At 35.8% G+C, this 15,189-nt stretch overlaps 1 protein-coding gene across 1 annotated transcript; it reads left to right on the plus strand.

Annotated features, from left to right (window-relative positions):
* Positions 1–4,691: 4,691 nt before the first annotated feature.
* Positions 4,692–13,996, plus strand: GAL (galanin and GMAP prepropeptide). The gene is made up of 6 exons (XM_054826799.1): positions 4,692–4,822; positions 5,018–5,098; positions 5,777–5,831; positions 7,320–7,406; positions 11,275–11,352; positions 13,724–13,996. The coding sequence occupies exons 2-6, from the start codon at positions 5,018–5,020 to the stop codon at positions 13,774–13,776; spliced, it is 354 nt and encodes a 117-aa protein (XP_054682774.1). The 5' UTR covers positions 4,692–4,822; the 3' UTR covers positions 13,777–13,996.
* Positions 13,997–15,189: the final 1,193 nt, after the last annotated feature.

The following is a 15,189-nucleotide window of genomic DNA, read 5'->3' on the forward strand; positions in this document are numbered from 1 at the left end:
CTCTTGCAATTTCAATGAGGTGTCTGCATATAACTACTTTGCCCAAATAACAGTGGTCTGGGGATGCATAAGACTAGAAATGGCAGTAGGGTGTGCAATCTGCGTTGATCCACTACTATCAGAACTGGAAACCTTTGCAAATGGTGTTTCTTAGAATACTTCAAATTCTCAGTGCTTTTCTCAGTTAAAACCTCATCAAGAGAGCCTCTGGTTTAGTCTGACTTCTTTAGGATATGAAGATTATGTGATTGTGCTGGCTAGCAACCTGTCCTTGATACATTTGAACCCATTGGCTAATTTTAACCAAATGGGACAGATTAATTATTTTCCTGTAAGTTTTATGAAGCAGGAATCAAGACTAAGGGTTTTTTTAATAATTTCTCACAATATTATTGATGTATATAGTAATTAACTTTCAGAATTTTTCTCTGAAGTTTTTATTCTGTTTCTTTTCTTATACAGAATTACTCTAAAATCAATGTGCTTCTTGAAACAAAATTAATTTTTAAAAGATATAAGATGATCTAATATGTGGTAGTCACAGTTTTGTTGCAATGATATAGGTTGTGTGAATAACAGTTCTGGTAGCACACTGATTGATGTAATAACAGGAAATTCTTAACTGATATCAGTGTAATTCAGAAAAGAAAATAGCCCTTCATTCAGAAAGTATCTATAATATTTAGTTCTATTTGACACTGAGCCGCAGGTGGTAAAATGGCAAAAGATTCACTGAGTGAAAACTGCCTACATTTTACAGAAATTACAAAATGGGAAAATGGGAAGAAAACAATAGCAAAGACTTTGGAAGGATGAAGAAAATGACCCTTCCCTTAGTACTACTTAAAAAAACCCCAAAAAACTCCCAATAACCAATCCCCAAAAAAATCCCAAAACATATTGTCTGTTCTACATCCATTAAAGAAGAAACAAGTTCTATACATGTGAGGGAAAAAATAATCAAGAGGTTTCTCGAAGACTTAAAGAGCAAGCTACTTCCAAAATGATAGTTGCGTATTGAAGTTCTATGTCATCTTGAGAAAAATGCAAATAGTGTCATCAACTTATCTCTGCTTAGGTTAACAATGAGCAGATGAGATGCAAATATTGAAGGAGGGGGTATTGCTGTTGAACAGAAAGAAAAATTCTAAATAACTTTTCAGGTCTGTGACAGTGTCACCATTTACCACCAAAATAGCATTAAATCTTTAAATCAGTGAAGCAATCCACAGCCTTTTTGGCACCTGGAGTGCCTCATTGCTTCTGGAAACTCAGATCTGTCAGTGTTCATACTCTGTTGGAAAGAAATTTATGCCTTTCCTGCTCAGAATTAGATTTAGCCACAGAAAGCCTTGCATTTGTGATCTCCATGCTCAGTTATGGTAAAACTCTGTATTCAGGGTTAAAACAAAAATCTAAAATTCTTTCCAATGCAGAAAAAACAGTATACACAACTTACTGGTGTCACTGCATGTTAGTAGTCACCTTGTAAATATTGAATTAGATTCAAAGATATGAATCTCCAAACTTCTGCAGAGAATAATTTCTAGTTAGCTGGATGATGACACTCTCCCAACAAAGCATTTGCTTTCTCTAATGTCAGGGTTTCACTGGAATTACTTCAGTGTACATGAGACAATTTTTTTCTGGTAACTTATCTCCTAAGCCTAGAATTCACTGCCATTGCTCATATAATATTAGAGATTTTGTGTATGTGCTTGAGGATGACCTTAAACAATATGTTCATACTTCATGTCACCTGGGAAGTAGGAAAAAATCTCACTCATTTTTCATGCAGATGGACATCAGTCTGTGAATGCAGTGGGTTTTAACATTTTATGTTAATATTAATTGGTGAGTTGCTGAAACTAAACCTGGCTACACAATTTCAACACAGAAATATCAGACACACTTTTCCCTGCTTCATTCTTTATCTCTCAGTAAGCTTGACAGTAAAGGGAGCCACTGCATCTCCAGACTCTTCCAAAATATACTGCAAAATCCACTTTTATTCAATGGTTTCCCTGAATATTAGACAAAGTAGCCATTCTTGATGGGTTTTTTTTTTGTTAATTAAAAATACAGTCAGTCATCCTACTTCATCAATTGTATATAAGGGACATTTTTACCATTAAACACATAGTAAAATCCTTAGGATTTACCATTTGTTCTCAAAATTAAATCTCCAGTGAAAAAAAATGCAATTTATTTTTTTCCCAAACCCAATGTTTCAATACTCTCATTTGTTTAATCCATATTATCATAGCCTTTAAAATTCAAAGCTTTTTATTCTCACTGAAAATAGTATTCTCCCTGTGTATTCATTTAGTTATTACGAAATACAGTTACAATTATAGAAGAGAGCACACGTTGGGTGGGACAACCAATGGTAACCCTGTCTCTCACGTGTCAATCTGGAGACATTAGAGACAGTTCTGTTATCAATGCTTACTCTTCTATTGACTTGAGTAAATTTTAGATGAGTGTCATTGTGAGTTTGTCTGATGGTGAACTGCTGGTGAGAACTAGGCATAACCTAACAGTTTCTGCAAATTGCATTAATCCTTTACAGTTAACCAAACAATAAATAACTTAATGGGTCACCTCAATATGAAAATAAACCATGTAGTCACAGAAATGGACATTTTTCAAGCTCAGCTAGAAAAGGCAGTCTTCAGACTAATTCTAATTCTTCTGTCTGAGCAGTGAGATTTAAAATTCCTACTGAATAAAAAAGACTAATAGCATTCTTGACAGGGAAAATTGAGGGAATGAGAACATCAGTTGTAGGAATGACTGATAAAATTATTTAATTGACACTAAACTAAAGATAGATCTAGACAAAAAGTATAATAAGCAAGTGATGGATTAAGCCTTTGAGTATAAAAAGAGGCTTTCTTTTGCATCTGACTCTAGTGGAGATGAAGAGATTATTTTATTCTGTAATTCAACAAGAAGATGTAAGTATTGTGATTAAAAATTGGAATAAAAATTACAGATTAAAATACGTTTCAAATACTTTTTACAGAAATCCGAAGAACAAACTGTAGTCAAGGATAACAGAATTAACATATTTTCGTACTATTGCTTGAGTGCAAATTTTGACATCTTTTGAAATAACTTCTGTGGTTTTATTCAAATAACACAATGAAAACATTTTTTGTCATGGAGAAGTTTTCAGTTTCAAAAATGACTTTTGGGATTTAACATTTGAAAGCTAGGAAGTTTCAACCAGAAGTGCATTTTTGATAAGGTAAAGGAAAACAAAACTTTGTAAAAATTATATTGCTATGTTCCAGATCTGTCTAGTCTGAATTGTGAGAATCATGCAACGGCTGACAGAACATCCTCAGCAAATGATAAAAAGCATTAAATGAAATCGGCAAAGTTGAGCTTCCCATTTATGTACAATAGCATTTAAGAATTGTATAATATAAACTTTATTCAAGCAGTTTGAGATCAGAGATCCAATGACATGGCTAGATTACTATAACCCTATTTTTCCTGACAAAAGAGGGTAGGAAATGTAACTACTAAACACACCTTCTGCTTCTAGCCTGGATTATGAACATTATGCTACATTGAAGTAAAAAAATGGTTACTTTTTAAACTGGTGAATGATAGGTGTATTGCATTGATAGCTTTCTCAGCCCCACATTCAAGTTCACATACACACTGTGTAAAAGTTTGCAGAGAATCATCAGCAGCTTCAGAAAAAGGAGCTGGAAGTGTAACACATTCTGTGCAACATCTGTGATGCTTTTCTTACTGAAATATGAATTTGAGGGACTTGTAGTGAGTCAACTCGTCTGTTGCAGCGAAAATATAATTTGTCAAGGGAAAAAAAGGGAACTAACATTGGTATCTCTGCCTTATAACTCAATTTTGCACATCCCAATGCCAGATCTAACCACAACTAAGATAATTGAACTTGTGAAACTTCACTGGTTATAAGTTAACAGGCTGGGGCTAGTCTAATCACTGGGAAGTGCTACATCCCTAGCCTTTCACATGTAACCTTTCACATATAACACCCCCCCCACCCCCCACCCCCCAAAAAAAAGTGATATCTCAGATACAAAGCAGCAAGGAAGTACGATAACTGAGTTTTGACTCAGCTCTTTTTTCTCTGATGTTAGAGCAAAGAGCATGAGTCAAAGGAATTTTAAGGGACTGTGAGAGGCCTGGACCACAGGGAGCTCCAGGGATCACAAGCAGAGCAGGGGCATGTGAAGTCCTCAGTATTCCCAAATACAATCACAAGCAGACGTTTGTATTTAGCTCTGCTTCCATACCTGAGTCTCTGAAAATTATCTGCATTCACTTTACACCGCCTTATTCCCCACCACTAACCAAGCCCTTGTGAAGTTGGAGCAGGTGACAGGCGCAGGCCAGGCTGCCCAGACCAGAGCTCCTCTCGCTGCTCACCAGCCTGCCCAAGGCCGCCATAATCAGAGGTAATTGTCCGGGCTGTTATCTCCCTGCAGCCTGCGTCGTGCTTCCAAATACCTCTAATTGAATTGCTATAATTTTTGCCCTTCCTAATGCAGTGAGTTGGCGAAGGGAAAATGACCCAGGGGAGGCGGAGGAGAGGAGGGGGTGGGCGGCTCTCTGCTCCCTCCCCACTCCCCGAGGGCGCCCCTCCTGCGCGGTCGTGCTGCAGCCCATAAAGGGCGGAGGGAACAGAGGGTGGCGTGTAGATCTGCGTCCGCGGGCATGTAGTGAGTGTTTGCCGGTAAGACTGTAGCTGTGGGACAAGCCGCTCCGCCGCCAGTACCACCTGAAACGCTGCGAGGGAGAGGCTGTTGCGCCCCAGCTCAAGGTACTCCCCTCCCCGCCTCTCTCCCAGTGGGAATTTGGGTGCCAAACCGGTAGCCACAGGAGCCCTGCCCCATGGGAAGAAGGTTCACCCCCACTTCCCACCCGCAGCAGAGATGCTCACGTGCCTTGGGGAATCCATAATTGGAAGAGCAAAGCAATAACTCAGAGCATTTATGTTAGTACGGTTTCTTTCCAGATGCAGAGGTGCACTAGTTTCCTGTTTCTGTCTTTAATCCTTTGTGCCACCCTGTCAGAAACATTTGGACTGGTTTTCTCAGTAAGTACTAATCTCACTGTTGGAGGTCCTATCGATTGGGCTGCATCCGTGTCTCACCTAGCAAGTAACAGTAAACCTTGCAGTGATATACACTGTATTTAGATATAGGGATTGTATAAGATGCAGCACTCAAAAACATTTTGGGCAGTAAACAGGTTTTTTTAGTTAAGAATTTGGGGCTTTTGAATACTAGCTCCCTTTTAACAAATAATGACTAAAGGGAAAAAAGAGTCTAGTTTGTAGACTGAAATTGAATGGCCTGACTGGAAAAGGTTGTGAATATATGGACTTCTCTTTATAAAGAGGCTATCATGTAAATCCAAACACTTAAAAACCCCCACTGCTGTTTGCTAAGGTGATTATCAGGTGGTAATATAAACTTGGAGTACAAAGTCAAAATTTCTGACTCCTAAGTGTGATTTGCAGTTTCACTTACATGGTGTAAAATCTTCATACCACAGGGATTTCAATAGCAAAACTATTGACTTAGATGGGGCAAGAGTTCATGATTAATATTTGCTTCAATATTATTGGCTTTTGTTTTTTACAATATTTCTTGATTTTAAGCCTTCAGAAGACACTTTCTGCTAAGAGAATGTTCATTTGGGTGCTGTTTGCTTTGTCTTCGGAAAGCACTGTGTAGTTCATGCAATAACATACTTGCTTTTTTTCTTTAAGGCAAAAGAAAAAAGGGGCTGGACTTTGAATAGTGCTGGTTACCTACTTGGTCCACGTAAGTCAAGCACTTTTTTTTTTTTTTGCATTATTTCAAAATGCAGAAGTTGTGATTTCTTTGGGTTTTTGTGGTTTTCTTGTAAACCAGTGCTGAAGTGTGCTACTCACTTTCCTGATGAATACAGTAATTTTGTCTAAACCTGCAAGACTGGAGAAACTCCTATGGGAGAAAACTTGTTTAGATATTTGTTACATGCCTATTATAGAATTGAGTTGTCTTAGATAATAACTGTTCTTCTCTAAAGCAGAGTTGTGCTAAAAGGCTTTATATCCAGAAGTACGTCTGGGCACTCCTTGTGTTTTTTGAACTGTAATTGTCATATGACAAATATTCCCCCCTCCCCCTGCAAAGTGTTACAAAACCTTATAGCATCTAGATATCAAGGAAAGAATGACAAATGTGACACTCTGGCACTTATCAATGTATTTTGGATTTCACCTTTAAATCTATTTGAAAATGGCTTTACTACCTGGCTTTATTATACTTCTCCCCCCCCCCCCCCCCCCCCCCCCCCCCCCCGATTAAAGCAAGACAAATTAAAACAATAACATGCAAATTTGTGACTGTAAATATTAACAGTTCACTATGAAAAATATTTATTGTACAAGGTGTTTAAAATACAGGAACACATTGGTTTATGAAGATGGAGAATCACAAATGTAGATTATAAGTGAAATGCAGTGCTAAGCTGCCCCAAATATCTGTCCTTTTACTATTATTTCTTGTTAATGTAATAATGCTCACTACCAATGTTTCTATATTTTCAGTCTCAGTAATACATGACACATACTATAGATACTTACTATGACTCTCCTAGTTCCTTTTAACTAATCTTAAGGATACCTACAAAAAAAAGATTAATGCATCTTAGTTTATTAACTAGTTTTATAAATGTCTGGAAGTATACTTGCTCCAAAGCAGATCTAACCAAATTGCCAAAGATACTGTGGGGAAAAGTACTTGTCAAAGTGCCATTTATCTAAGACTGGATAATAGGAATCATCCTTTGTTGCAGGTCGTATTGATCAGCTTTTACTGATAAAGGAAATGCCCATTGCAAGGGGGAGAGAAGAGGCACCAGGGGCATGTAAGATAGTTTACATGAATAACCTTCAAAAACTATCTGCAGTTTTTGTTTAAGCAAACTCATCAGCCACATTGTCTAAAAATAGAGGAAAGAGTAGCAAAAACAATTTCCCAAATTACGCATGAATGTACAAACTTACATTTTCTTTACAACTTCCTCTGAATTCAGTAATAGCTTCAGCAAGTATGTAGTACTGGGCTGGGTCTGTAAATGATACAAATCATAAACACAAATTCATAAGAAAGATTATTTTATTTAGTGACACATAATTGCTTCTCTGACATTGTGTACATCAAAAGTGCCCATCATGGTCTTTTCTTTGAAATCCATGAAAAGCAAGCAATATAGCAAAAGTTGTTAAGTCAATTAAATCCTCTGATGTTTAATTTCTTTATCAGATGCAGTAGATAATCACAGATCTTTTAACGACAAACATGGTTTCACTGGTAAGCGTGAAATACAGCCTGATGAGGATATTAAAGCAGGTAATGAAATTCTGAAAGCCAGTATTGTTGACTTTGTTTTTTATGTTTAGTAATTTATTTACAGTTATTGAGTTAACTAACTACCTAGATACAAGGCTATTCCTGCACTTTAGAAAAATTCTAACAAACATACAAAATGAAGAAAAATCAAATTTGGCCATTCAGTGTGCTCTTTGTACATGGTCATAGCTTAAAACATCTTGGTACCTAGGGAATAATACCATAATTATGTTGCTTTTAAAGTCTAGCAGACTGTATTACTTTGAATAAACCTAGGTTTTTTTCTTTTTATGTATTCAAATAAGTACTTCAAATGTCACCCTAAACACTCAAGAGTTGATTCTTTTCAGCAAAGAAGTGAGCTCATAAAGGAATCTTTCAGTAGGGAAAGCTACAGAAACTGGCAAATATTTTTATTTTTATTCTGATATTCCAGAACTGAAACCAGACCTTAGAACTGCATGACACTGTTTATGTTGTAAGAGTCATCACTATTAAAAAAAAAAAAAAAAAATCCATGTTAAATCTCACAAAACTTCCTATATTTAAGTGAGATGGATTATCTTCATTAAAAGATTGAGAATCTGGTTGTTGCAGTTTAACTCAGCAGACAGTTAAAGCAACTACACTTCTCCTCTGCCCTTCCTCGTTCGGATGGGGAGAGAATTGGAAAAAACCTCATAGGATAATATAAAACTAGTTTAATAGGACAGAAAAGGAAGAGATTAATAATAATGATAAAAGAATATACAAGTGGTACACAGCACAATTGCTCACTAACTGCTGACTAATGCCCAGCTAGTTCCCAAGCTACAGCCCTCCCTGGCCAATTTCCCCCAGCTTATATACTGAGCATGACATCATGTGGTGTGGAATATCCCTTTGGCCAGTTTGGGTCAGCAGTCCTGGCTGCGTCCCCTCCCTGTTTCTTGTGCACCTCCTGTGGAAGGCTCATGCCTCCTTGCTGGCAGGGCCTGGGAAGCTGAAAAGTCCTTGACTTAATTGTAAACACTACTTAATACACTAATGGTTAGTTGTTGCTGTCAACACTATTCTCATCCTAAATCTAAAACACAGCATTATACCAGCTACTATGAAGAAAAATTAACTCTATCCCAGCCAAAACCAGGACACTGGTCAAAACTGAAGTCAAGTAAACGTATTGTTTTGGAGTTGTATGTATCAGAATTTATTAAATGGCAATTAAATGGATGCAGCCTTGTTCTGGATTCATCATCCAAAATTTGGTCACTACAATATATGTCTAAACTCCCTTTACGAAGAGAAGCTGGCATTTTTAGGATTTATTTTTAAATACCTACTTCAGGATAAGATGTAGAAACTTCTAGAAAAACCTATTTATTTCTCCTGAGGAGGAGCTAAGTCTCCTGCAGACAGCTAAAGTGAGCTGGAATGAATCTCATCTTTGGACTGCCAAAGAGTGATCTGTTCCTCACTGAAACCAAAGCAAGCAGTACTTGAGTACTGTTGCATTCATCACTGCACTAATGGGGGAAGACAGTCTCAGGCCCAGAGCGCGCTCAGACTATTTTAAATCCGTCCATCACAATAGAAATGTAGCTAACACTAAATAAGTTCATAAATAAAGGAAATGTGCTTGATTATAATTTTATGGGCATAATTACTTTGTCAATAGAAGAGTAACATTAATACATTTCTTAGGTGTTACATTCTCAGAATGACTGCTAGTTTAGGTCTGGTACATAGCTACATAGTGGGGTTTAGTGTATGTATTGGTTTGGTTTTTTTGGTGGGTTTTTTTTGGTGCTGTTTGGTTTGGTATTGTGTTTCTTTTTAAGAAAGAAAAAAAAAAAGAAAAACCTACTTCCTCAAACACTGGTGTAAAAACTCTATTTTGCCAGTCAGAAACAATGTGAAAGGAAGGCACTTGTAATCTAACAATGCAGCTCATGCTGCAACATGTTGCCATTTGTGGATATACTACCAGCTCCTTTAGAGGAGTATGGTCTGTAAGAGTTATGGAACTCTCCCAGGTACTGCTGTATCTCACAATTACAAGTAAATCCCACCAAACTTGTCTGGATGAGACCTGAAAAAATGCCTCTGTTTTCAGAGGCATCTTGCTTAAAATCTTATCAAAAGTTTTCTTTGAAAAGAAAGAGTTCCTATCCAAAGGAGACTTAAATATAAAAAAACTTATAAGGTAGTCAGAATTCTTACTTTAATTGAAAAGGAAGGACTTTTTTAGTTAAATTCTGCTGATTATTTACAGAAGTCTCTTAAAATGGCAATATATGTTATTACTATAAAAGAATTCATGCCCAGGACTACTCCCTCTCCTTGAAGGAATGTTGCAAATTTCACAAGCTCTCCAGATAACCTAGAGGAACTGTAAGCTGTATTATTTACATAACACTAGGTCCAGGAAAAAAATAATCTATGAGCATAATTAGGAAAATCTTTAAATTCCAATACCATAACTGTCTCTTTACTAGAGCGCAAGTAATTGTCTACATAGAATTAAGGTCAATAGCACAGTATATAGAAATACACATGTACAATATGCTCAAGTCAATAAAGAAAAATATTTATCCAATAAATATCACATTGGTAATAAACTCTGGGTCAATAAACTACTAATATAATAATGATTAATCATAACAAAAACCATAACAGCTTAGGTGGGAATAAAAATTAAATTAAGGAACACTTCAAATGATACAAGTATTATTAATGTAAGTAATAACAACATCTTTGTGTCAGTTCAAAGAGTGGAAGACAAGACTTTTAGATGCAAATTTCTTAAATGTATTCTTAAATGCTGACTACTTATATGCCAGAAACTTCCATGTCCCTTACAACTCCCCATCAATATTTTTTATTTGTGCTACGGAGCTCAGTCTGCCTTCTGGTCTGTATGTCACTAGAAGCCTAAATCTTCTTTTTCATCATGGAAGAACTCCCCCTAATATTCACCTGCTGCAAAGTCAGTCTTTCAAACTATTTCCTGAGATTAAACACGTCCCCTATGAGAACATCAAGGGACAGTATTTTCAGTGATGTAATAATGGACCATCAGTCAGATACTGGTACCCATCTGTTCTGTATGCAGAGAAATAAAAATCTTAGGGAAATTACCTACCATTTGTTCTCTAATATAGAGCAATTCTCTATCCTGTTGATATAAAGCAAGATATCTCCTCCTCCTTTTTTTTTTTTTTTTTTTTTAAATAAACACAGAAAGCATACTTCTCAAACTACCAAAGTGCAATAACAAGCTCCCAGGGAGCTTGATAAGTCGGGCCATTTAAAAAGCATCAGAATGCCTACTTTTATAAGATCAAAGAGGAGTATATTGTATTAGGTACATATGCAAAAACATAACTTGCTGAGCTTTTGGTAAAGTCCCAGGCCTACCTTTTGGGCTACAAATCACTTTGATATCACTTGAGTGGTTATTGGGAACAAAGTCAGACTACACGAAGAACTTTTAACTGTTTTGCATAGCTGATGAATTTGTTTGCTAAATTTACCTTTCCCTTCAATCTTAGGCTAGTGGGCACAGTGGAGAGAGGTGAGAACAGTTGATAACTCCCTTCTGCAACAGAACTCATAAGGCCTTAAAGACCATGACCATTAAGGTGTCAAAGCAGCTCCTATGCAGCAATAGCATACATAGCGAGGCAATTTTGATTCTGAGAATTGCAGTTACCTACCTTAAAGTAGCTTTCCTCTTCCATTAAATTAGGTTTTCCATTAAGGATTTTGAGGAGAAAGAAATTTCAGGTAGCTTTTTTTCAGAGTACTCATAAACCTAGCCACAATCTCACATACAATAGATCTTTACACCATGTTAACTTTAAGTAACAACCAACTTGTTTTATAGGGGATCTTGGAAGACCACTGGCTGATGAAAACATTGTGCGCACAGTAATTGAATTTTTGACTTACTTGCGTCTTAAAGGTTAGTGAATACCTTTTTAATTTTTCACACTTTCTGGTGTGAAATTTACTGAGAAGATAGGACTGTCCTTGAATGTAAAAGTCTGCTACAGATTTGAGCGTGCAAGGCTTTAAGCAGCATCTCTGGTGTGCAGGAGGAACTATCAATTCCATTTTAGTGCACTAACAGGCCTGATTTAGAGAGTGCAGGTAGTCCTGCTATGCTGTAGGTCAATGAATATCCAACATAGCAGGGTTCTAATACCATTTGATTACTCTGGGCACTGCAAAAATAATAACAGCTACTACTAAAATTGTATGGACCCAGCCTTTAGAATAGCTGAAAACAAACTAAATACAGTCTGATTACATGGGAGTTAGTTAAAACAATTCAATAACAAATTAAATAAGACCGTAATTCAATGCCAAGAAGAGTTGGTTGAAATTCTGAAACACTTGTTAGCGACAAAATAAATACATCTCCCTTTCTGCGTGTATTCTACAATAAAGTCACATCATAAAATTGCAACGACACTAAGCCGAATGTTGGCAAACAGCTCAAAATGCTGCTACTAAAAACACTGTGGAATCTTAAAATTGTGACAAGAATTGTAAAACTGAGCTTACAGTGGATTCTATAAGAACTATAACTTTATTATAGCATTAGGTGGAAAAAAAAAAATCTGGCTGCTTCTGAGGTTTCATTAATTTTGCTTAGTCCCGCCCCCCCCTCCCAATTCAGAGCTTTTAAAAACCTCTTCAGCCCTTCTAAAACTGTCTAGAAAATGTTCAAAAATATAATACATACTTGAAAAGAAAACAACAGGAAGGAAAAAAGTTATTTTTACTGCAAATGTTTGAGGAATTCTCTGTCGCTGAAAGAAGACAATTCAATAAATCTGTAACTTCTATATTCTTACCTTTGTAAGAAATAAACAATTTTGTATGCTGTGGAATAGTAACAAAGAACTGTATGTTACATTTGTATTTTAATTTCATTATTAAAAGAGACTTTCAAGAGATCTGTTCATTTTCTGTATATCTAGGAAACAAAATTGCAGACCTCTTTGGCATCATTTTCTAAATTACTTGCACCCACCCATGCGAAATAATTCTCACTACTGAAAATATCAATCCAGTGTTATTGAATAAACTTTGCATTTGAAAAAAAACCCTCTTTATGATTAGTACTAAAGGCCTGAGATAATTCAAATATATATTTAAAGTAGGTTATTAGCATGTATATTAATTATCGACAAAGTAATAACTTGTTTGTTGTACCACTGTGAAGAAGGAGGAGCTCTAAACACTCCTTTATCCTGCTATATGAGCCTAGGAAGTAAAAGCAATAACAGGACACAACAGAAAGGGTGTGAAACATGTTGAGCTCAAGCATGAAAGCTCTGATGAGTAGAGTAAGAGCTGTTAAATTGGGCAAGAAAATAAAATGCATTTCATAGAAATGCAAATTACTTCTTTCCTGGCATGAATGAGCAAAAAAGGCTGTATTGTAACTTTATGTAACAATTCCTTGTTTAGGATAGCTATGTCTAACAGGCGTTTTTATTCAGAAAAGAGTGTATTATTATCTGTCTTCATAAAAAAAAGGAATCTCCAGATTATATAAAATGGCTTTTCCCTGAGATAGTTCTTGTATTCCCAGGTTTCAAAAGACACAGAATGTTATCATATTATCCCTTAACAATATTTATTGGCAAGATCTAGTACAAACTCTCACATAAAATCAGAACTGTAGATTTAGGAGGTGAAAAACATACCTTTTTATGGTGGACACGCTTTAACATTTTTGCTCAATTTAAACTTTACTACATTAAATATATTGGTTTAGATACATTCCTTTTGGGGGATGGGGAAAACTCCCACTCATGTGATTCAGATTCAGGGAATGGTTATTCAGATTAGACATACATTTCAATCTGCAAGATAACGTGAATATTTTAACTGCTAAGAAGTATCTTGGTGATAACTAAAAGTGACCTTCAGCTCTTTCTCTTGAAAATAGCTCCCTCCAGCTTTAAAGGCTTCCCATATACAGTAGGCTGTAGGATGGCAGCCATAACTGGATAATATTAATCCCAGCATTTGAGATGCTGGGATCCAGCAATATCAATTGACATAGTAAAATTGATATAATTTCATTGTCATTCTGTCATTGCTGTTTCTAAAAATGTGAAATTATTGCAGGAAGATATTATTAACATGAAAAAGAAAAAAGTTTATAAATTGAAACATTAAAAGTTCAGGAATTTGCCTCTTATAGTTGAAAGCAGAAAAATATAAAAAAGTATACTACTGAAATTTGATTTCATTATTTAATTGGTAAGAGTAATATGCGTACTTATATATGTGTTAATTTTTTTTTTTTCTTTCAGAGGTGGGAGCACTTGACAAACTACCTTCACCAGAGGAAAGAAACCGGTCTTGAAGAAGCATGCATTTTTATTTTATTGTAGTGTAGATTTAGATTGAATTCTAAACAAAAGATCCAAATGAGCTGAAGATGAGAAGTATTGCTTGCATTAATCTGATAAATGGTAACCAGCATTCTGCCCCCTGTTGGGATTTTATTTGTTTGGAATTTTTTTGTTTACTTTTTCTTATTTTTTTCTCTCCTGTGATGTTAGAGTGTAAAATTTTGCCTTGGTAAAATTTTTCTGTAGGTAAATGATAAAATAAAAATAAAGAGCAACTACATTGTTTCATATTTTTAAAATTAAATACAAACCAGCACACAATACATCATATACAAAGTCCAGGTTAAATTGTAAGATTACACTGCATGTATGCTCTGCAAATTACAGTAAAAAAAACCCAAAACATGCTACATATTGGGTACTTTAGCTAACTGAGAAAAAGAGGAACAGTGACTTCAAACTGCTGCCATACAGAGTCTTTTTAGGTCACAGATCTGTCTGTATGTCTAAACTTCATGGAAACCTTCTTCTCTTTCATATTTTCATAGATATGAAATAAAGTCATGTTCATTTTAAATTTCATATTATTCACCTGTAATACACCAGCCCCTTAACCGAAGCATACCTTCACACAATACAAATTTAACTGTTCTGTACAAGTAATAGTTTTACACAAATCCCATGTGTAGGATTCCTATTCCTATGTCATCAAGAATACTGGATCTGTATTGAAAAAAACTCTCTTTAAAGAAGAAACTCTCCCATCCACTCCAAGATTAAAAAAATATTTTATTTTATGAGATGCTTTAGTCTGAGTACAGCAAAGCACTTGAACTGATGCGTAACAAAAGAGCCTTGATGTACTGTGACCAGACTGCTAGGCCCATGCACAATAAGTGTCATATCAAGAATGAGGAAAGGTTTGAGAGGATAGAGAATCTTAGAAAGGTTTTTCACACTCAGATGACTCTCTGCATAGTGCAATGAAATCTCATCCTTTCAAAATGCTACTGTGCACTAGAGTGCACAGAGTGACAGAAATTTTGCAGAACATTATTACATAATTTTTTTTTGCTTTTAGCATAGCAGAGTACATTCTAGATGCCAAACCACTAGTGTCTAATTTGAATCCACAAGGTTATCTCACCTTGTCAATCAGCCAGTGCTATTCCTCTGATAATCACTCAGCCTCTGATCTAATGTCTGACGTTCACTTCCCAAAGTGTACTTGTACACTTTTTATCAGAGCCAACGAGCTTTTGAGCAAGCTCTTCAGACAATGTTTTACTGTTTTTGGTATTTTTTGAAAGAGTAATAAAAAAGTATATGCTGCTAGTATACATGCTAGTAGTTCAACATTATTTGGTAAATGTATAGGTCTCCAAAAATGTGAAAAAATAAAGTGAAATTTATCTTCCGTACAT

The sequence above is a fragment of the Grus americana genome, chromosome 5, assembly GCF_028858705.1.
Source record: "Grus americana isolate bGruAme1 chromosome 5, bGruAme1.mat, whole genome shotgun sequence".
NCBI classification, from domain to species: Eukaryota; Metazoa; Chordata; class Aves; order Gruiformes; family Gruidae; genus Grus; species Grus americana.

Excerpts from the sequence above, each read along its gene's own strand:
- GAL (XM_054826799.1), top strand. The coding sequence starts at position 5,018 with ATGCAGAGGTGCACTAGTTTCCTGTTTCTGTCTTTAATCCTTTGTGCC. Across the intron at positions 5,099-5,776 it reads CATTTGGACTGGTTTTCTCA|GCAAAAGAAAAAAGGGGCTG; the intron begins GTAAGTACTAAT and ends TTTTTCTTTAAG. Across the intron at positions 5,832-7,319 it reads TGGTTACCTACTTGGTCCAC|ATGCAGTAGATAATCACAGA; the intron begins GTAAGTCAAGCA and ends TTTCTTTATCAG.